The sequence below is a fragment of the Brassica napus genome, chromosome A4 (genome assembly GCF_020379485.1).
Source record: "Brassica napus cultivar Da-Ae chromosome A4, Da-Ae, whole genome shotgun sequence".
Lineage (NCBI taxonomy): Eukaryota > Viridiplantae > Streptophyta > Magnoliopsida > Brassicales > Brassicaceae > Brassica > Brassica napus.
In genome coordinates, this window is record NC_063437.1 from 20,196,962 (window position 1) to 20,219,957 (window position 22,996).

The 22,996-nt window shown below is 34.6% G+C and overlaps 5 protein-coding genes across 7 annotated transcripts; 1 reads left to right on the forward strand and 4 right to left on the reverse strand.

Moving 5' to 3' along the window:
- Nucleotides 1-3,625: 3,625 nt before the first annotated feature.
- LOC106431104 (protein ORGAN SIZE RELATED 1) lies at nt 3,626-4,272 on the reverse strand. The gene has a single exon (XM_013871912.3). The coding sequence runs from the start codon at nt 4,203-4,205 to the stop codon at nt 3,939-3,941; it is 267 nt and encodes an 88-aa protein (XP_013727366.1). The 5' UTR covers nt 4,206-4,272; the 3' UTR covers nt 3,626-3,938.
- Nucleotides 4,273-7,327: 3,055 nt separating this feature from the next.
- On the reverse strand, nt 7,328-9,376 carry LOC106449640. 3 transcript variants are annotated; one of them, XM_048778678.1, is made up of 5 exons: nt 8,993-9,376; nt 8,626-8,884; nt 8,472-8,560; nt 7,900-8,013; nt 7,328-7,823 (listed from the first exon to the last, which is right to left on the reverse strand). In XM_048778678.1, the coding sequence occupies exons 2-5, from the start codon at nt 8,729-8,731 to the stop codon at nt 7,803-7,805; spliced, it is 330 nt and encodes a 109-aa protein (XP_048634635.1). In that variant the 5' UTR covers nt 8,732-8,884; nt 8,993-9,376; the 3' UTR covers nt 7,328-7,802. The 3 variants fall into 3 exon arrangements, with proteins under 3 accessions (XP_048634635.1, XP_048634636.1, XP_048634634.1); XM_048778679.1 differs by having other exon boundaries at nt 7,328-7,820; nt 8,966-9,374; XM_048778677.1 differs by having other exon boundaries at nt 8,966-9,373.
- A 103-nt stretch (nt 9,377-9,479) lies between these two features.
- LOC106431105 (transcription factor bHLH100-like) lies at nt 9,480-13,415 on the reverse strand. The gene is made up of 2 exons (XM_013871913.3): nt 11,894-13,415; nt 9,480-11,793 (listed from the first exon to the last, which is right to left on the reverse strand). Exons 1-2 carry the CDS (start codon nt 12,176-12,178, stop codon nt 11,362-11,364), a joined length of 717 nt encoding a protein of 238 aa, XP_013727367.2. The 5' UTR covers nt 12,179-13,415; the 3' UTR covers nt 9,480-11,361.
- A 1,430-nt stretch (nt 13,416-14,845) lies between these two features.
- LOC106431071 (haloacid dehalogenase-like hydrolase domain-containing protein 3) lies at nt 14,846-17,248 on the reverse strand. The gene is made up of 6 exons (XM_013871879.3): nt 16,861-17,248; nt 16,044-16,150; nt 15,692-15,800; nt 15,444-15,605; nt 15,154-15,327; nt 14,846-15,076 (listed from the first exon to the last, which is right to left on the reverse strand). The coding sequence occupies exons 1-6, from the start codon at nt 17,140-17,142 to the stop codon at nt 15,047-15,049; spliced, it is 864 nt and encodes a 287-aa protein (XP_013727333.2). The 5' UTR covers nt 17,143-17,248; the 3' UTR covers nt 14,846-15,046.
- Nucleotides 17,249-21,780: 4,532 nt separating this feature from the next.
- On the forward strand, nt 21,781-22,811 carry LOC106431108 (late embryogenesis abundant protein M17). The gene is made up of 2 exons (XM_013871916.3): nt 21,781-21,953; nt 22,066-22,811. The coding sequence occupies exons 1-2, from the start codon at nt 21,860-21,862 to the stop codon at nt 22,602-22,604; spliced, it is 633 nt and encodes a 210-aa protein (XP_013727370.2). The 5' UTR covers nt 21,781-21,859; the 3' UTR covers nt 22,605-22,811.
- Nucleotides 22,812-22,996: the final 185 nt, after the last annotated feature.

Here is a 22,996-nt window from a genome sequence, read left to right on the forward strand (position 1 = left end):
TTGTATAAGTTAATAATTTCCGTAAGTATCTATCAATTAATCCGCTTCATAAGACTAATATCTTCGTAAGTATCTATCAATTAATCCGCTTCACAAATACTAACGTTCAAAAGTTAATATTTTTCATGTGATTCTTCAAGGTGATGCGCTTCTTATTATACCTTTTATTAAATTGAATTATAGTAAGAAGTGCATTAACTTGAAGAGTCATGATCACATGAAATATATCTAAAGATTGTTGTTTTAAAATATAACAATTCAACATTGAATAATAGTTTTTATAAATTAATTCAGATTATATTAAAATATTGATTGTTATAATTTAAGCATATGTTGATAAAATTAATACATATTTTATATATTATTTTTTCTTATTTAAGTTTTAATTGATTTAAAATAAAATTATACAATTCATATCTTGAACTTAAATTTATGTTTTACTTTTAAAACAATGTGTATTAATTTAAGTCTAAAACATCAATTTTTTAAATACAAAAATAAAATCTAAAACAATAATGTTTTTAATAACGAGGGAATATTTCATAGAAGTATAACTGTATGTTTATTTTATTTTTACATACGTGTGAAGTGAGTAAAAAGACACTATTTGAACTTGTAAAACAAATTTAGTAAGGATTTTTTTGCCAAATTTTTTATGATGCGGAGATGATAAATCTTCTCTTTTTTTTAATACTTCCATTAATATAAATCTTCTCATTTCTATCACGACCGTTTGAATTTGTGTAATCCAAAAGATTCATGCTTCAATGTTCGTGATTTGTATATATTTAATAGGATTTATTAGAAGAAAAAAAAGTCTAAATATGATCGTACTCAAATCCAACGGATGAAGTATTATCGATGGAGACTAGAAGGTACGTAGTGATGGGGTGGTACCGTAGTGGCGTCGATGGAATTATGTTTTATCTTAAAGTTCAAGAGATGGAGAGGCCATTGGTTGGAACAGCTTAACTTATTAGAATTCTGGAGTTTCATCAAATGATGTTAGTTTATTATGAAGATGTTGTTAAACTATTATGTTGTTATATTATTGTTACGATAACACTTTTAACATAACAATTATTAATATTCTACCGTTTTCTCATAAGTTCATCCTTTTTCCTTTGTCACCAACATTTTTTTGTTCCAAATACCACTATATTTTCTGTTGATGGATTATATATGTATTTTTAGTAATATATGTTCAAATTATTTTCAAAAATAAATTCATTAATTATTTGTCGAACTTCGGAACCCATAGTCAAGTGTTATAAACATGTAACTTCCTCTTGGAACATTGGAGTTTGTTATCAAAACAAGCACATTCGGTGTCTAGGGATTATATGATGAATCACGTAATCATTACTTAACGTCGTTTCACAATATGTCCGAACTTTTTTCCCCTTGGTTACGATTTTATCATCAAACACCTTTTTTAACGAGACAAAAAGAACAGAATTTCAAGACGTATGCATTCCTTTTCTTTTGTATGTATAGATGCAGTGGATCTGATTTTTGTGGACAAATTAACTTCATTCTCATATGCTTTTTGTTCTGGCGAAAGATAGAGACTCGATAAGGCGAGGACCATTTAATCTTTAATAATTTATAATTCATATATTAATTTTGTTCTTTTTCTCTCTTGAATTCCGTCAAATCTCTTTTTGTTTTGTACATTGGCTCAACTCTCATCCACAGTATTTCCCTCGATAAAGTATGTCAGCTATCATATAATCATACCGTACTTCGCATGTTTGTTCAGTGAGCATATATATATATATATATGATTAATTTATCAATGTTTATATTCGTTAACTTTGTCAAAAAAAATTGTTAATTTCAATAAAATAAAGTCTTTGAATTTAACAGAACCAACAAACACTTTGCAATTAACTTTAAACTGTTTCTTTGTAACCCACTTGTTGGAAAAGTTTAAACGTAGTATGTGAATAGATGCATGCATGATTGTTATGAAGTTAATCTATTCTTCTATTGAAATTTAACATAATGCTATTTACTTTTGTGTACATATCGAAAATTCGAAATTAGCATAATTCTTTGTGTTATACAACTTATATCATTAGACCGACGATAGTGCTCGTCCCCAACCTATTTTAATAATTAATACTAATAATTCATATACAGTAGTATTAATTTAGACAATCATGAGTTTATGACTCTCTTTTACTCGCAGCCGCCGTGCCAACAAGTCAATATAACCAAGTTGCTTTGGTCTAGTGGTATAGGAACTCCAGCTGGAGTGCCTGCCCCTGGGTTCGAGCCTTGGCCACTGCGGAATTTACATATGGGCTGCAGCATCCGAGACCGAAGACCGTTACACGGTGAGCCACATGGTGACGCCTGGCAGCGTCCTTGCTCACTTCGGTCTCTAGTCTGGACCACCTCGGTGGGGCCAGGATACTCGGTTAGCAAAAAAAAAAAAAAAAAAAAACATTCACCCATTGTTTTGCATTAAATACGTCGTTAATTTGGACGAGTCTTTAGATAACCACCTAGCTAGCCAGTATCAAAGACAATTCTAAACAGATTTTTGGGTATGTGTGTAATGTATTCTTGATCTTTATAAACATTACAGTTTAGCTTTCTAAAATGTTTCATACAGATTTGTAGCACTCATCTACTAGATATTGTAGAAAAAAAGAATGAGCGTTATTCTATCAAAAAGAGAACAATCATATGCATTTTCAAAGAGAAAGATGTAAAAACATAAACGTAAACTTAAAGAAAGATAGCAATAAAACCCGAAATCACTTTTGACCATGTTAAGAGAAGTAATGGTGTATCATGGACTAATGAACAGATGGCACAGTCTGTCTTCCGGACATGAAAGGACGATTCCCATTTTTCCAATGTACTAATTAACAAGTGAGGTCCACACCAAAAACCTTTACAAAATAAATAACTTTATTTTTCGCAGACTATGTTTGTAGATAAGCAAACAGGTATATGAAAAATGTATTTATAATAAACAAGTATATTGGTTCATGAACAGATAAATAGAAATAAATAAATTTTCATGAACAATGTTTTTGAAACCAAGCCGTTGTGTTGCAATGAATCACGCCGTAACTTACATTTTAACCTGGTAATTTCAAGTACGTGTTACAAAAAAAAACCTGGTAATTTCAAAATATCCATCATGTTATCATCATCATCTGTAACCTTGTAATTTCAAAATGTCCCCTTGTATGGAGGTGCAAAAGAAATAGGAATAAAATATAATTAAAAACTTACATTTAACCGATATAATCTGATATTTCAGATCCTAATATTAAATCTAGCATTCAACTATTCAACTCCTCTCGTTGGCATCTTTTGGTTCTTTATAGGAGTAGTTCAAATGCTTATAGTTTAACGACCATGGCTTGACCATTTTGGTTTAATTAGCTTATATAATTATAATAAATATCTTGATACGTTTGTATGACTTTGAATCCGAGCTAAAGCTAACCCGAACACCGACTTGCATACAGCACTTGGCAACTTACAAATTTCAAATAATTAATTTCTCAAGAAAGTGTTGTGATAACAAAAATGGGAATGAACGTTGAGTAAAGAAAAAGAAGGAAATAGCTAAAAAAAAACATATACATGCACATACGTATATAACAAGAAGCCTTCTATATAAATTTCAAAAATATTCTTCTACAATTCATTTTTGGCGCAGATAAACAAGATTCCTCTACAAAACAAGAAAGAACAAGAAAAATGAAAATAAACGAAAAGTAATTAAAAGCTAGAATTACAAGAAACATTTAAAAGAAACTCGAAGATCTTATCTCTTTTTATGTCATCCGAAGAACTATCTATCACATGAGATGATCTTGCGTGCACAAACTAAAAGCCCTTAATTAATCTGCTCCTTACATATTAGTGTAACGCATATTTATGTACGGACGGTATGCAAGTCGGCGACATCAGGGGTAGAGAGATTCTACGGCGAGGCTAGGCTCATTAGATGGAGAAAAGGCCAAAAAGATGAGGAGAATCATGAGGATGAGAGGGAGAAGGAGGAACGTCGCCGGAGGCGGTGGAAGCGGCGGAAGGAACGGTGGTAGAATCAGAAGAGACAGAGAGACAAATAGAAGAACTGCGATGGATCTGGCCGTGATAAATGAACTTCCGGTTAAACCCATTGGCTTGGGTGTGACATCAAATCTCAGCCGTTGATCATGTACCCTCATTTTCCATTAATATTCAAAGTATCAAACAATTTTTTAACATGTCTTGGGTAGTTAGATCTTCTGCTTATGTCTCCCGCTGTACTTATATAGGGGAAATTGGGAAAGTTAGAAAATCTGTCTAAATAAATAAAAAAATATAAATATGCGTGGATACGTGTAGTATATCTTTTACACCTAAAAATGTACATTTGTTTCCATAATTACTATCTACACATTATTTACCAAAATATTTTTTTATTGAATGGTTTTGGTATTATTTTTGTGAATTTATTATAGATATATATGTTGTATATACTTTTAATATTAGCCAATTTTTAGAAGGTTAATAAATTGACCCTATCCAAGTAAATAAAATGCGGTTTCTCATGAAAAAGTAATTACAATAAATAATTAATATATAACCCAAGTAAATAAAATGCATGTCAAGAAACGTTCAAAAAGGAGTAATTCCAAAGAGCCGGTTGTGAGGTCACAGCTGTGATATGTCCTGATTCAAGTAATCAACTCTTTTCACTCTCTTGCCTTGTTTTGACTCTCTTTCGTGTTTGTTGCTTCAACCATAATTGAAAACTTCTTCTGTCTCTATTATTAGGTGTTCTTTAACTTTAATTTACCGTTTTAGGTTTATATATCTATGTTCAGAGAAAATTATCAGCAAATATCCAATTAATTAATCAAAGTTTTTTTCTATTTAATCTAAATTATCTAATGATATATATTTGCATCAAGTAGAAAAAAAGCTAAGGCAATTTTTTTACATAGATGCATTAACATCCCAAGCTTTAGATAAATGTGTTATAGGGTGAGTTGACGGCGACCGGAGGCTGATGTACTTCTCTGTACATTGTTTTTGCAGTTCCCAAGGAGGTCCTTTTGGTCTAATTTCTACCTTCTTGTCTTTTTGAGAAAATCACAACCTTACCTAAAAAACAACACAGAATTATACTGTACATAATAAAACAATATAGACTTCATTAACATGATGTCACAAAGTGAAAGGCTTTTAACATGATGTCACAGATTTAAAACATAGATTTCATCGTTCTCGTTGTCCCCAGTCACAATACTTGATGAGTTAATAACCATTATAATTCATGTTATATGTAATCTTTGTATCAGTAACAAAAAAATGTAATCTTTGTATATTTAATGTCTTTTATGTAATTCTCAGTTCGATTTGATTGAGTTCCACTCTGAAAGTTTAAGTGGAGGTACGAGTGTATGACCATTAGCCTAAATGAAAAGAAAGAGCATAAACGTACCACATTTTCTTTTTGTAAGAGCATCTCTAACCCCACTCCATATTTTACTCTAAAATTGAGAAAATGGAGTGGGAAATGGAGTAATAAACAAAAAATAAAAGCATTACTCCAAATTGGAGATGCCCTAAGTACGGAGTTTTGCACTGAACGTTTGCAAAAAAAATAAAAAAATCATAAAACTAAACAGTGATATAATTGCTTATTCCAATAATGGTGCATTTAAGCATGGGTAAACGTATTTCACTAACATGCATATTTAACTAGCTGTTTTACAAAAAAAAAACATGCATATTTAACACAAAACGAAGCTGAAAAATAAAACATTTTGAAATTAAAGCAAGTTGGGTCGCGTGCCGGTAAAAACATCGAGAACTTTTAATTCCTCATACATTTTTGAATTTGGAGAATGCATTGAACCTAACTGCACTATTTTATATGCTTTCCCGTGAATTTGGCATTACTTTGGTATTATTATTTGACCATTTGATTATTTTCAACTTTTATCTATTTTAAGTAGTTTGAATATTTTATATGGCCATCTCGTTCCCAACTTGAGTTTGGCTTTACAGCTTCGTTGATGCAGTTCGACCCAGAAAAGTTATATTCCCAGTTGCAGTTTTTTCTTGTTCGACCATGTTATAATCTTAAGACAGTACGATATAATTTACAAACAATAAAAAAACAGATTACATACAAGAATCATTTGTAATCATCTCTCAATAATAATCTTGATGTATAGTTCAAAAAAAAAAAATAATAATAATAAAAATCTCGATGCTATTTTTAGTTTGTCTACTTGTTCATGACCTCTTTGCTACCATAAAACAGTTTTGTCTTTGCTACCATTTTTATCAAACAGACTGAGCCCAAATTTGGCTTCCAGTCAAGGCCCGCAGTTTGATCATTCGCCTATCTTAGTCTAAATGGTAACCAAATAAATAATTGGAAATAATATTATTTTTCTTTTCTTAAATTTGACACTATTTATTAAAAAAAAATTCCAGTATTTCTTTTCCTTTCTTTTAATTTTAGGAATAATAGAACAAAAACATTTTTATTAAATCTGAGAAGGAATAATAAGGAACAAACATTAATTTTCTTTTTTACTATTTTGTTCCTTTTTATTCTTCTTATTTTTACTAGAGATTTTGTCCGGGCTACGCCCGGAATTAAACAAATATCAATATATTTAATATATATAATGCACATATATTACATCCCTTGATATAACCATATACTGAATCAGAAATGATTAAAACTGACAATTTATCATTTGTACTATCAAAAATACATATGGAAAGATGAGCAAATATGTTTTGGTGTTAAAAAAAAAAGATGAGCAAATGTGTAATGTATAAAAAATAGTTAATTCTAAGTTACGATTCAAATATTTTTTGTCTTATATATTGGGTTATCATGAAACTAAATTATTAATAAGTAAAGTCCATCATGTCGTGATAGAAATTAACCATATATTTTATGTACACGTGGTTTATATATTTTAAATTTTTAAATTTGTCATTTTTACTATTATGAGGATTGTTTTGTTTGAGTTATTTTTTTTATAAATATTTATTGGTATTACAATTTTTAATATTTTCCTTTGGTTCATGAAAGTGCAAATATATATAAGTCGGACCATATATATAAGTCTTAAGAAATTCCAACTATGCGGTTACTTGTATACTATCGCCTTTCAAATATATTGAGTTTCATACTTTAAACTCAAACGCCTATAAGATAGCAGACAAAGCTTTGAAGACTTTCCCTTGTAAATTAAGTTTCACGTTTACATCCATTACTTAATGGGCCTAAAGAAATTAAGTCCCATTAATTATTGGGCTTAATTAAAATTTGAGATTTCTTAAGTAGCTGGTAAGTTAAAATATAAGCACATTTTTTTAAAGAAGAGGACATCCGTAGGTAATGGGAGAGATAGTTTTCAGTACATTAAAAAAGTATAAAGATGAAATATAGGGAAATAGTTATTGCACAGAGCTTGTAATGTGGGGTACAAAATCTAAGTGAGAACGACCGTTTGCAAGACTTCCAACTATCACTTACATAGCGTTTGCGGCTCTGCTCTTCGTCTCCAAAGTTTGGTGGTGTTGGTTGATTCACTACTCCATTGCTTTTGTGGTGTTGGTTTGTTATGAATTGCTGACCTTGGTGGTTGGTTGTGACAAAGGTACGGATTTCTTCATGAATCTCATCGTCTTCTTCTAAACCTGTAATAAGTACAGTATTGGGTGGTTAAATGTTTCAGACAATGCTTATCATATATCGTTTTGTTTAACAGAGAAGAGAAGGTGGTGAGACATATCTATCTCCAGAGTTATAACCGACTGAACTCCTGCTGCAACAATAATTACGTAAGAAAAAGGCTTTTGTTAGAGAGACTCATCAAAAAGGGGCAAATAAGATGTTCTTACATCAGACTGCTTGATTTTGCACAGGGTGATGGGCATATATTGGTGTTTGATAGATAAATCACATCCTCGGCGCCCAACAGTGAATACATGGCCCCTCATGATATGGTGTGGGTTCTGAAATTACATAGAATTAAGCATTAGGACAGTTAGAAACTGAAGTATCGTAGTCAAGAAGTGAAAAAGTATCAGACATAACAACATAGTTCTGTCGGAAAAATATAAAAGAACCGAACATGAAGTGAACTAAACTCGTTGGGCATGAACTGAAAGACCAAACCTTCACAACAAAAAATTTAACACGAAGTGCACACTGCTAAACCCTCAATGTGCAACTTGCAGACACAAAAAAAGTCACAGAGACACATACATAACAACATACTTATGGGTTATGCCGGAAAAAAATATAAAAGAAACGGACATGCAGACAACTAAACTCGTTGCTCATGAACTAAAAGACCAAACCTTTACTAAAAATATTACACGAACAGCACACTGCTAAACCCTAAAGGCGCAATTCACAGACTATTAGATCAAACCAATAAAAAAACAATCACTGATGAAACTTGATCCACCTGAGAATACTGAGAAAGTAGCTTCGCCCGTGGAGCCTTAGCTAGCTTCTTCCCTGCCTTTGACTTCTCACCATCCGTCACCACTTCACCTAGATCCACAAAAACATTAGAAATCATAATTAATGAGACAAAATCGTGAGACAGACCACCAAACCTGCTATTGTAGGTGTCACCACCACATCGGCTTCAGGGTTTGTGTCGGCTTCAAGAGAGGTCTCCATCACAGGCACATCGGTTAAAACAGGCTTCTCTGCATCCATAGCTTACGGATCAGAGGATCCAAGCTCCGACTCTCCAGATTCCGAATCCAGGACCTGAAACCGGAACCTCGCTTGTCGACGAAGACCCCGCCGGTTCCGCCGTCGAAGACCCCGCCGGTTCCGCCGTCGAAGACACCGCCGGTTCCGCCGTCGCTACATAAGTTAAAAAAGAAATCGAAAATCAGATTTGAAACCAAAAATAAAAAACTCAGATTCAGATAAGAACTAACGTACAGATTAAATAGCAGCATGGATCTTGACCTTAGACCGCTTGGTAGGGCGTGGAGATGAGAAGACGGTGCACGGGATGAAGAAGAAGAAGAGAAACTCTTGGAAGATGAAGAGCTACGACTGATCTCAACCATGTCTCACAATTTTTTTTTTTCAATCTCGATCTTGTTCCCGATATAGAGAAGGAGAGGAAAGAGACGGAATCAAAAATATCAGAGACTTTATGTAAATGAGAAGAAAAACAAAACCAAACGTCTCGTCTTCATCATCTCCACGTGATAACCAAACCAGACATTAAATCATATATATTTAAAATGGGCCAATTCGATTTTATATCAGCCCACATAAGTCTGGCCCGATTGTAACTTCAAAGACGGTCTTACGTGGCAAAACGAAGGCTCACTATTGGTTGATTTTTTATAGTGACGTGGATAGCTTTAGAGTGGAGTATATCTCCCTTTTAGTATAGGATAGATAGTGGTCACTAGTTAAAACCTTAGTTGTTCTACTACTTACTATCTCTGGTAAAAGAGTATAATGGTCTCTTCTTCGACTGTTTCGTTGTTAAGTTGGAAAACCTGAACATTAAGAGTTACTAAAAAATTTCAGATAAGTTTACTGTTGAAGCTATAGTGCTGGTGATCGAAGTCTCATTTGATGATAAACTACAACATCTATGTTTAACCATGCAATGACTACATAAAACTCAACAACCATCAGAACCTACTTATGATATTTTTTTTTTTTTTTTTTTTGTTAAGTATGTGAATTTCATTAACTGGTAATGAGACAAAGAGATTACAAGAGTTTGAAGAAATCAAATCCTAGAAATCTAAAGCGCTAATTAAAGCATAAGTGCTAGAGAGAGCCACAAAAAAAGGTAAAAAAGACTCTCTAAAACAAATTAAGGTTTAGGCATAATCTCTACAGACATGACTAAAGCTTGGCAATGTATGAATTCGAAGCAACCATTTAGTATCAGGAGACCACAACTTGATCTTGCAACCGGAAACCTGTAACAAGCGAGGCAGTCATTAGAGTTCACAACCGGAGAACGGTCTGAGGCACCGCAGACCGTCCCGAAGGCGACTCCGAAAAGAGGACAGGCGAAGCAGGGTTGACTAAGTCCTGGTCCGGCCACCACAACTAATGAAGTCCACTCCAAACGAAGCTTACTCCAGAAAACGACAACCAACTCCCTGAGAAATCCAAACCGAAGCGAAGATGCCAGCATATAAGCACAGGTGAGATACAGGCTGGCGGAAGCGGAGGTTATACGGCTCGACTCCGGTCCCGGCAAACAAGCAGAGCACTAAAAGATCTGGCAGCTTAGCATCAAAGAGGGCAGGAAGTGGATGTCATATTCCTTCTGAGACTTTGAAATCGGAGGAGATTTAGCTCCTATCAGCAGGCGAGAAGATGAGAGGACCCGACGGAAGGTAGAAACAGAGCAGAGAGTTGAAATCCCTGAGCTATCTCGAAATACCAAAGGACCCGAGACCATCAGCCACCATGGTAGTTGCTGTGAAAACAGAACGGAAGAGAAGTCCCCGGCGAAGCCCTCAAACATCGCTTTTCATCCTAGACCCGAAGATCTACACGGGGAAGTTCTAGCTAGAGCAACCGAAGACAGAGACAGGGGAAGACAGAGGAGACAGCGAGGCTGGCCGGAGATACAGCAGCAGCGACGCCCTGGAGCTCCGACGAACTCTCCAAGGTGAATCTGACCCAGATCTACCGAGAGCCAAACCCTAGATCTACTTTCGAAGCGGCGCCTCCTGAAGAGATCTGTGCATCCACGACCTCGCCATCACTCCAGAAAGGCTGGGTACACACCCAGAAACCGGTTTGATTCGCTGGATCCGGCCGCTATCCTAACGAAAAACCAGAGGTGATGAAGCAAGGAGGAGGTGGGGAAAACAGAGCTCGATAGGGGTGAGGTTGGATGGAGGGAGCGATTTGGGGTGGCGATCGACGGTAAACGACCACCGCCGGCCACCAGAAACGAGATTCTGACGGTGAGATTCGAGGAAACTAGGGTTTGGATGGAGAGAGAGATTTGAGAGCAACTTTCTCTCACCTCTCTCTAAATTTTAATTGGCACTCGAACCTACTTATGATAAGTACAACTATATTCATAACTACCCAAAGAGACAGTGTGTATTTATTTAGACCGCCTTCTTTGAATAGTTACTGATTTGCATAACACAGACCTAACTCTTTAAAAGTTAATTAACTCTATAGTTAACCATTATTTTAACAAAATAACATTATTAAAATAAAAAGCCTTCTTGATTAGGCAGAAGGTTCATACTATTTCTAACCTCGAGTTTTAAAGAGAGAGATAGAAAACAAAACCAAATCACATACAATATTTTCTTGAATCAGGTAAATGAGTTTCAACATTTCTCGTACAAGTACAACAACCTACTACGTAACTCTTCAAAATTCAGATTGCAATTATCCATCTGAAGATGCAAAGTGTAAAAGAGTCTCTCTCCTTGAGACCTTGAAGATGAAGCATCCACAAGAACCAACCCATCTTCTTCTAGTCCACTCAATACGTTCCCGAACGAACACTTTACAGTCTGTAAAGATGAAATCTGGACCATTAAACCTGTCTCACCTAGATTAGTTGCAGAAACCGTTGATGCATAACCAGTGACCCCTTTCTCTGGCTTAGCATTTTGGTTAGTGTTAAGGAGATCTTTTTGACCCGAGATTCGAAACGAGAGCTCGTCTTTCTTCTTTATGAGCATGTTGAATTGCTCTTGCAGCTCTGGTATGTACTCTAGGGCCTGTGAAACTGTTGCTGAAACACTTAACTTCTTCTGCAAGAAACACCCAAGAAGAATAGATTTGTATCATTTTTTGTCAAGTAAAAAAGTAATCTTATCCATAAAAGGTAAATTTATTTGAATAAATGGTTACCGATTGATTGGTAGATGGGAGACAAGAACGGAGCGCTGAGAACATTGCGTTGATCTTCTTGCGACGACCACGTTCGCTCGCGTTGTGATTAAGCTTCTTCATCACGACGGGATTCTCTAACCCTAAAGTTCTATGTCTCTCCGACGACACATTCTGATGAGCCACCTCCAAGTCCGGCAATGGAAAATCAAGAAACGTGTTGGCTACGTCGTCGTTTACATAGAAGCCTTGGTCTCCGCAAGGCCAGCCGAAATTGGGAAACAATGGAGGGACAAGTGCACACATCTTGGCTTTACAGTTTTTTTTGGTAAAAGGCTTTAGACAGATTATGGGTTGGGATTAGGCTTAGTGAGTTACTTTCGTTGGTTTATTTATGTCTCACTCAAGTTTTGTTCTATTTATATATACACACTAATACAAAAATTAAAAAAATTTTAAATTGTTTTTGATCGAAGGAATAATTATCTGTTGTACAAATATAAAAGCATATCCATGGGATATAAATTAAAATTAATACCATAGGGTGAAGTGTATGTGGGTCACGAGTGGACATGCATTGACACGGGGTTAAGCATTTTCTCCCCAAGCAGGAGCATGTTCGAATGATCACTGGTTGACCTACATATACATGCAATAAGTTTTCTATGTCATTGCACTAATTAAAAATAAGAGAAATGCTGGGAGACAAGGATACACGAGTTTGATAGACGCGCAATGTTGCGAGGGAACGTGCAAATCACGTGGAATGCTGCAAAGCACGTGCAAATCACGTGGAATTTTCAAATGCTTATCTCCTGATTACAAGTATATATCTATGTGATTAATCAGTAAGCATATACATAAGCATTTCTTATTCATTTTGTAGATCAAATTTAGACTTTCTATTTTTAATTTATTTAACTAAAAGTCTTATAGTGTAGTGGCCAACTCTGTTCATACATTTAAATATAAATGATGCATACCTCTGCATCATAAATCAATACTATTAAATTAGAAACATGTCCAGTTGATAATAGTTGAGTCCAACTTAAAATATAACTGCATCTAATTGATTATCTAAATATATCATATAACCACCTTGGTAAAACAATTTTGTAACTTCCACTTTTATTCCAAAATTTTCGGATCCAATTCTGTCATATACGAATGTTACTAATAAAATAATTTTGTACCTACTTCTAAGATAATGATCCACTACTTTCAATATTACAAACTGTCGACTATGAAGTCCAATAAATAAATATTATGTCATTTGGAAACAGTAATATTGATACTATACTTTAATAAATATTATTTTCACCACACAAATTAATGGTAATGAACTAAGGTTTAATTAATGTTTAATTGAATCTAATTATTTTCCGGTCATTGAGCTATTAGATTGAGGGTCTGACTGGTTCAAACGTAGCGTTGCGGTTACAGAAGTTTGCGGATGCGGGTGGTTATGATTATTAGCGGGTTTAAGAGATTTGTACGACTGGTTATGCGGTCAGAAATTGGTGTGTTTGCGGGATACTTATGACTGGTTAACTACCAAATACAACAACAGTTAAATAATAAATTAATAATATTTATATTTTATACAATTATAAAAATATCAAAAATCATAATATTATAATAAATATAAAAATTATATTTAGAAAGTTATAGTATAAATTTTTTAAAATAATAGAAAATATTTTTATTTAAATTTTTTATAATATTAGTTAAAATACAATAGATATATTTTAGTATTTTTATAATTCCAATTTAATTTTTTATTGAATAATTTTATTTTTGTATTTATATTGTTTTAAGAAAAAAGAAAAAAAGTATCCTCCCGCAACCGTCCGCAACCGCAAACGCTCGCAACCGCAAACGCTAGCTGAAACCATCTTTTGAGTTTATGAGATTTGGAGCGGTTCAAAGGGGTTTGAGCGATTGTTGCAAAACGCCAACAACCGCTAGCAACTGCAAAAGCTGCGTTTGCGGGTGGTAGCGGAGAAACCAGTCATATCGTGACTGTAGATAACTATGTCATTTTTTAATTTATTTTAAAATATAATTATAAATATATTAATATTAAAAATAAAAGAAAATCCCATGTTTAAAAACATAGTAAAATTTTAAAATTCAAATTATTTATTTTTCATTTCACATAAAATATAATTTAAACCAATTTTATAACAAATTAAATTTTAAATTTTAAAAACAATAATTTAAACAAAATTAGATTATATGTCAATCACCCATAAGTTCTCCCATAATTTCAACTTGCAGGCTCTGGTTTTAGCAGTTTTTGCGGGTTATCAAGTTTTTAATTGATGAATATTTTTCAAACACAAACCGGATTCAAAAATAAAAACAACAAATGACATATAAATTTTATAATACATGAACAAATACTTAAATTTAACATAAAATTACTTATTTTTAAATCTTTGGTTAAAACCCGAGTAAATATTTCAAATATCTCCAGTATTTGAAGTATTTTGGATTACCGTTGCCGCTTTAATGGGTTTTTGTACAAAACTCTGGAGCCACAAACTTATTTTAAATTATGATTATAGTTTTCTGGTTGTATCTAAAACTAAATTTCTTGAAATAATACAGAAAAATTGAAACAAAAAATATACCCGTCCTTTAAAGGACGGGTCAAAATCTAGTATTTAGTATAAAGGTCAACCACGCCCTTGGACTGACGACGGCCATCTATGAGATTTTTGGTCGCTATTTTTAGGGCCATAAAGCAAAAGTCCCTAATGGGCTTATTCAAATATTGATGGGCCTAAGATAATTGGTTTAAGCCAGCTTCATCTTCTTCATATTTCAACGCGTTCTAAAACCTTTTGTATTGGAACAAAGTGATGTTGGCAGACTTTTGGTGTTATTGTGTTCATACTTCATACTTCAAAGATTGTCGAGGTTCATGTAACTTTTATAAGCATGTCAAAAACTGTAAAAGACATGGCCTTGTCCAAAACGATCATGAAGCTTTATTGATCTCTTATTATACATTTATTTCTGGTCTTTTTTTACATAAGCTGCAACTTATATCACACACAATATACTAGAAAGGAGAAACCAAATATACAAAGCTGCTCACACTAAAAAAGAGAGAGCTAAAACTGAAAGCCTGAACATGCCCGAACCATTTCTCTCACATGCTTTGCTTCACACCTTGACTCCTATCCGTTGAGCCACCTGAAGAACAGTCATTTTAAGTTATCAATAGGAATAAACTCTTGAGAGGCTTGAGGCAACAAGGGAGATTCGTTTACCTGTTTAAAAGAAGTGACTTCACTTCCCCAAAGCCAAGCGTCACAGCCTGCATCTCTAGCTCCCCATAGATCATTCCTACGGTCATCTCCTACATGAACCGCATCCTCAGGATTCACTCCTAACAACTCACAAGCTTTCAAGAAGATGGTTGGGTTCGGCTTCTCCGCTTCAACCTGCCAAAAACAATCAAACCAAAACCATTGAATACACACACACATACTCACTCTCGAAACATTTCAGATCATCAACCAAAAGATTAAAAAACAAAGGAGAGAAGAGGTTATGTTACTTCTGCTGAAACAGCCACAGCATCGAACCAGTCTTCGCATCTCAGTGCTCGTAGGAGAGGTCTTAACCGAGTGTCGAAGTTGGACACAATGGCAACTTTTACACCCGCTTCTTTGATAGCCTTGAACACTTTCTCTGCCTCAGGATCACATAGCTTCCACGCCTGGTAAAAGCAAATGGTAGTAAATATCAAAAGAGACGAAACAAATTTTAAAGTGTTCATGTCATTAAAAGTCGTAAAGATCAAACCTGTTCTGTAGTAAAATAGTCGTAAAGCTCTTCAAAGTACTGAGAATTCGAACAGCCTGTTGATGCACTCACTATATATTGCCAGAAAGGTCTCGCGTCGTTTACATACCTACAAAACAAATGAAGTATAAATCAAGAACAACAGATAAAGTTATCACTCGCAATTAAACTCTTCTTCAGTAGACAACAATCTAATCTTCCAAATAGTTAGTTTTGAAACTGAATTGGCACAGAGTTGGTATTAATCAAGATGACCATGATGCATTAACACTAAACACAATGCAGTATCTATGTATTGTGGTGATTTTCGTAGAGTAAGAGAAACACAAGAAGGTGAAGAAGATGATGATACCTGAGATGAGATTGACCCCATGGTTTCTGATAAGCTCGTCTGTATCTAGTAAGTATCTCAGCCTCCGAGTACACAACTCCATACTTCTCTCCAATATTCTTATATATCTACACAATCAAAAACCACTAACAACAACTCAGAATTTACAAATTCAAAACCTCCATGTAATCATAACAAAAAGCATCAAGCATTCACAACATAACAAAAAAAACCAATCAACAAATCGCTTTTTCAATCAATTAACTATATAACACCCCATCTGCTCGGCTCGTGGCTCGCGGCTCATGACAGCCAGCCACTGCATCACTTTTAAGAAGTTTGAAAAACTTATTTACTGAATCTGCGATTGTGAGAATAACTTCTTGATTGTTCACACATCACATCACTGAAGTTAAGCGTGACCATCATTAACCCCTTTTTAGCTTCGGTTAAAAGACGGTTTTTAGCTTCTCTTATATTTTAATTAAAAAAAGTTAAGAACCGTGTCTTAAATAAGAGATATAAGAGCCGTTTCTTAGCCGAAAAAAAAAACAACAAAAAAGTGTCAAATCTTAAGTTAAAAACCCCGGTTAAGACCGGAGTTAATGAATTTTCTGGTAAGTTGTTCAATGTTCATCTTACACGTAGTTGATCATCATATATATATATATGATATAAATAAAAATTATATGATGATTAATTGATAATTATAAGTAGCTAAATCAATTAGTTTAGATCTCTACATATACCACTGCAACCAAATCAACAGTGAAAGCAGAGCACGCTAGTTTTTTTTTTTTTTTTTTGAATCATACGAACTTGAAGAGATCACACAGACCTGAGCCGTAGGTTGGGCGGGGACAAGGAGAGTACCAACGGCGTCCACAAGCAACGCCTTGTGAGTGAACTCGCCGTACAGAGATCTCCTGTAATCCACGTACTCCTTCAACACACCTCCCAATTCATCATCCGCCACGACGGCAGCAGCAGCGGACGACGACGCAGAGGAGATCATCCGGCGGCGGCTGAGCAATGCTCCCCCGGTTCTCGCGGTACGTTCCGATCCGTGGGAGATCGAGGAGAGAAGTGTTGCTAACCTCCTGCTTCGTGACGACGCCATAGCTCTCTGAGATTGATTGTTGTTGTTTCCGTTCTCTTCTCGTCGCCTTCTTCCTCGAGATTATAAATGCGATTCGAAGGTGGTGATGAGGAGATGCGTGTGCACTTCCTTGGTGTGATATTACGGTCGTGCCCTTTTCTAAATCATCATCCGTTACTTTCTACCCCTATCCGTTAAGGCTAATCAGTGGAACTGATGATGGTGATGTGGCATTTTATTACTGTCCACTGATAAAAAAAAACGTTTGATCTCATTATCCATAATTTCTCATATTATTTTTTTGTTAATTTTATAATAATAAACTTAGATTAATTTATTTTAACAATTTTTCAATTTTTAAAAAATAAGTATACCATTAAAAAGATATGTGGCGTAATCGTCTCTCTATTTTTAAGGTTAGAAACCTGATCTACCTATTTTATATAATTTTTTTTGTTTAAACTATTTTTTAATGAAAAAATCTTTGTAGATGCAATCAATAAGTGCTTTTAAAACCATAAAATTACATTCTTAAATTTTGAATTTAAAACCATATCTTTTTTGTCGTCTATCCCACATGGCCACATCATTCAAGTCTTGTAAACTTGTTTTCTTTTTTAAAGGAGATCCAGTTTAATTTATCTATCTATCTTTCTTTTGAAAAAAAGAGTATAATAGCTTCTCCCTTTTTATTCCATAGAGTTTACTATCCTCTTCACGTTTGTTTGTTTGTTTTGCTTTGAGAAAAAATTAAAGGTGGGCAAAAAACCCAAACCGAACCGAACCGAACCAACCAAACCGAAGTTAAACCGAACCAAACCAAACCGTGCTCTTTATGTAACCCAATTGGTTCATGTTTTACTCAATCCGAACGGTTTGGTTTGGTTTGGGTTTAAACCGAACTAAACCAAACCAAACCGATAATCCAATATATATATAGTAAAAATATATATGATATATATATATATGTATTAACATATTGCAAATTGTAGTTAAAGTTTCATTTTTCATTTTCTCATAATTTTCATATCTTAAAAAAAAATTATAAATACGATTCAAATAATACTACTACATATAAAATCATGTAGCATAAGTTTTTATATTCTCACTCTATCGTTTATGAGTTGATTATTTTTTATTAAAAGTATAAAACGGATGCTTTCATATTTTATAACCAACCCGAACTACACCGAACTAAACTAGACCATAATAATGTAAACCGAACTAAATCTAAACCAAACCGAACTGAACCGAACCGAATTAAACCCAAACCGAACCCAAACCAAAGCTACTTTGGTTTTAATTGGTTTGAGTTTTATAAAACCCAAATTACCCAAACCAAACCGAACCCAAACCGAATCCGAAACTAAACCGAAATGCCCACCCCTAAGAAAAATGTATTGTATTTCATGTAACCTGATATTTTGCATGGAGAAACATGTAATTTCATTAGTGAGAAAGTTAATCATTGATTGATAAAAAAAAGTTTGGAAAATTGGGTCCTCACCAATTATGTGCCATGCAAACTAATACAAGGATACAAATGGGGAAACGGTCGATTTCAGAAGGACCGACCCCTTTTGAAATACGTGACTTAGAAAATTCACTAACGGCCCCACATGTTTGATAAATATGGGCCACACGATTAAGAATATAGTTTGGCCCATCATGGATCAGGAGGCCGGATCCATTCTCCACCACCACTAGTGTGGTAGCCGAGGGAGATGTTTAAATTCCGCAAGAACGATTACTAGTTTTGGTTTAGACAAATGTTAAGAGTTAGATATTTGTATTAATGAATGCAGCTTGTTACATACAATTTTTGTTGTTGAGAACTGAAAGAAATACACCTTTTTAATACAGTTTCAGGATGAGTTTATTCAATCTTTTTTTTGTTAAGAGGAAAACCAAGTTTCAGTATTTTCAGATGCTTTTATCTAAAAATAATAATTAAGTACAAAGTAGTTTCAAATAAAAAATATGATAGATAAGATATATAAAACATCATGGTTCATGATATGGGTTGATAAAGTCTCATGATAACATTGATAAGGGAACATAAGTCCATATACGGACCCATATTGGAGATTTTTGAGTGTCATTGCCATTAATGTTCAAAAACGACGTAACGTCGTTGTTAAAGTATCTATCATATCCAATATACCATAATATATCTCACTATATTAGATCGATCAATTCTGGGTGCACAAAGAAAAAAAAGATCGATCAATTTTGTTGAATTGGACAATGCAACAAAAGATTTTTAAAATATTCTATAATTGAAGATCCATCGGCCCAATGAAACAATCTTATATATCCATATTAGTGACGGCCCATAATTCATCTAATTCCTTGGTGGAGCTGGAGTATCTAAAATGATTGCATCTACATGACTTAATTCCTTAGTGAAACAGTTGCTCAAATAAAGGTCTTTCAAGTAAGATCTTAGTTCAGCTGTTACTCAAATGAATAAAGAGCTGGTATAGACATAACTTTTGTTGTGTTGGTGGAGATCGGTTTTCCGCTTCTTAAAAATGTATTATCCCTTCCAAAGTTACCGATTGTCCATACGAATATGCGTTATAATGGTTGAAATTTTAGTTTTTGTTGAGTCAATCTTAAAATATGATAGCGACAAACTATACAATTGTGTTGATGGGCACATTAAGTTTTAATCGAGTAAACACCAAAAACAATTATAGTAGCCAAATAACATTAATACACTTGATATATGCTACATTGAGTTCACTGCATGTTGACGGGTTCAACATTACCAACGCCTCAAGAAAAAAAAACACTATAAGAACTAAATATGACGTAACTACTTGAAATTTTACCCAAGAAATGGTGGGAAGGTTTCATACTCCATTCCTACTGCCAAGACAAGAATTAGAGATAAAAATAAGACCTATAGAATTAGTCTAATCAGGATTAGCATCTAATCTATGCTAGATTCCGTTTTAGCCTTTTAGGATAAATCCCCTCGAGTGACCGAAACTTCCGTTTTTATGCTAGATTCCGTTTTAGCCTTTTAGGATAAATCCCCTCGAGTGGCCGAAACAGAAGCTTTCAAGTTCAAACTAATTTACGAGTGAAACATGGTTGAAATATAAATTACTAAATATGGTTGAAATCATAATGTAAATATGGCAATCCTATTTTCAACTTCAAAATGAGTTATAGAGCCAACATGACACCATAACTGATTCATATTATTCAGTCTTACTTTTACCCTTAATATATATAGCAGATTCTAATGATTTGGCCTACATAGAGGAAGAGTTTGAATTGGGATTCTATGGTTGTTTTGGGAATGTATAGATGGATATTATCCTTTCGAACCGTGGATTTTCAAGTCTAAGAATTGGACTTTGCCACAACTATTTCAACACGTGTAACCATTACAAGTCATGTATTGAGCATGTCATTTACACATGGAACCACATAGAAGAGTTAGCTGTCAAACCTTTTGATGCATGTAATAGCTTTCAACGTTCAACTTCTATCATGTTTTTTTTGGCCAGAAGCAAGAATGGGTATTTATCTGACTTAATATTACTGGTTTAAGGTATTGAATATTGTATGTGATGTAAAGGATTTGAGAAGTTAAGGTAAGAGTGAATACTTAATATCTGTAAAGAGGCTTTTATTTATGTCAAAATAAAATAGTACAGATGTTTATATTTTAGCACTGGCGTAACATATCCTGATTCTAGCTGGGAGAGAACTGCTAGCTGAGAATAAAAATTATGCTGAAATTGTGATATTTGATTGTATATTTATCCACTGGTATGTACTGCCGACTGCCTTCTGACCAAGAGATTGATGATAGTTATATTTGCACATACTGTAGTTTGATTGTTTCGTACTATCATTAGTATGATCAGTGACACTATTATATGGACACAGAACCATTAATTTGTTATAAAAGGAAAATCTTACAACAGCACCAATTGATCTTTATTTTGTTGTTAAAACCACGGTCTTTTGTTCTTTTTTTTTTGAAACACTACTTCATTCATTCATTTAGAGTTAGGTAGAGGCCATAAAATCCTCATTTACACTTAAAACCTGCTTTGCAAGCAGATCAGCGTTTGTGTTTTCTTCCCTAAGAATCCATCTAAAAGAAACAGATTCAAACGCAGCAGAAATACATAAGATATCAGCTACTACACCATAGAGCTCCGGCGCCGGGCTCCTGTTGATAATGCTGTTGATTAGAGTTTTTGAGTCCGATTGGATACTCAAGCTCACAATACCACGGTCTTTTGTTCACAAATCACAAATTAATGGAAAATGCAAAAATAAAAGAGAAATAATCGAGGCAACATAACAAAAACTTAATTTGACGAAGGAACTATAAATTAAGCGTAGAAAACGAATTGTAGCTTCTTATAATATTTGTTAATTCAGTGATTCTTCATCACATCTCTAATTATCATAGATGATTTTTAACAAGATGATTACGTCTGCCGAGACCAGATATTAGTTGAACTCGAAGGGAATTAATCAGAACGAATGTGCTCATTGATGATTCACATTTTAGCACTTAAATTTTATTTTCCCCATAAAATATGTCATTATCTTACCTCACTCGACATACTTGACCGGTCTCTTGTCGCCAAGTTTTGCCGCACAACTATAAATAGATGTGCTGCGCTCATGCACTCTTCACTACCCAAAAACAACATCTTCCCTCACAACAAACCGAACAATTGCTAAAGTGACAAACCAAAACATGGGCAGCCTCAAGTCTCTCGCTCTCTTGGCTTTGCTCTTTTCCCTCTCTCTCGCTGTTTTTGCCGACACATCCAATGACGCCGCTACACATGGTATACAACTATATATATATATATAGTTTTTCTTTTTATGCTTTCACATTAATGATGTTGGAATGTTAACTACATGGCCTGACGTAAAATAACTTTTAAACCACACGTGCAGCTAAGGAAGAAGTGAAACCAAGTGAAGCGACCGATGCCATAGAGCCACAACAACGTGGTTGTAGATACGGATGCTGCGGAGCCTATGCTTATGGACAGTGCGCCGCTTGCTGCAGCCGACCTCAGGCCGCGGAGGCCGAAACCGAGGCCAATGACGTTGTTGTAGAGCCTGAGCAGCGGGGGCGTGGTGGTTGTAGGTACGGATGTTGCGGATCCTACGCTTTTGGACGGTGCAGCGCTTGCTGCAGCAAAGCCCAAGCTGAGGAGGCTATGAATACCGAGGCTGTTGAGGAGAACGCTGTTGAGCCTCAGCAAAGGGGTGGTGGTTGTAGGTACGGATGTTGCGGATCATGGCGTTATGGACGGTGCAGCTACTGTTGCCGAGGTCCTCAAGCCGAGGCTGAAGTTGTTGAGCCCCAGCAAATCCGTAGATGTAGGTACGGTTGCTGCGGAAGGTACCCTTATCCGCGATGCAGTGTTTGCTGTACCAAGAAGATGGCTACAGAGGAAGAGAAGAAAACAGAAGAAGCTAAGCCATGAATTGGCGTGTAACACAAACTCTTATGTTTGTATGCATGGAATGAATGGTTATTACTATTACGTACGTATGTCAAAATAAGAGAAATGTTGCAAAGCTCTATGTAGCTCAATAAAAGAAGTCTTAGGTTCTTATGCATGTATTTTGTATTTTTGTTATGTGGTGTTTTCTCGTGAAGATTACAATAATAACAACTGTTTAATATCAAATCGTCACGGTATTTAACTTATAATAATGAAAAGCATGTCGCTAGCTAGGTTAAAAAAATCATAGTATAATCCCCACTGATCATCACCCTTATATAACTCATGAAAAGTTGGATTAAATTTAACAATTTTCCATAATGCGTAAAAGATGTTACACCATCAGTCCATCATAAAACTTTGGTGTAAAA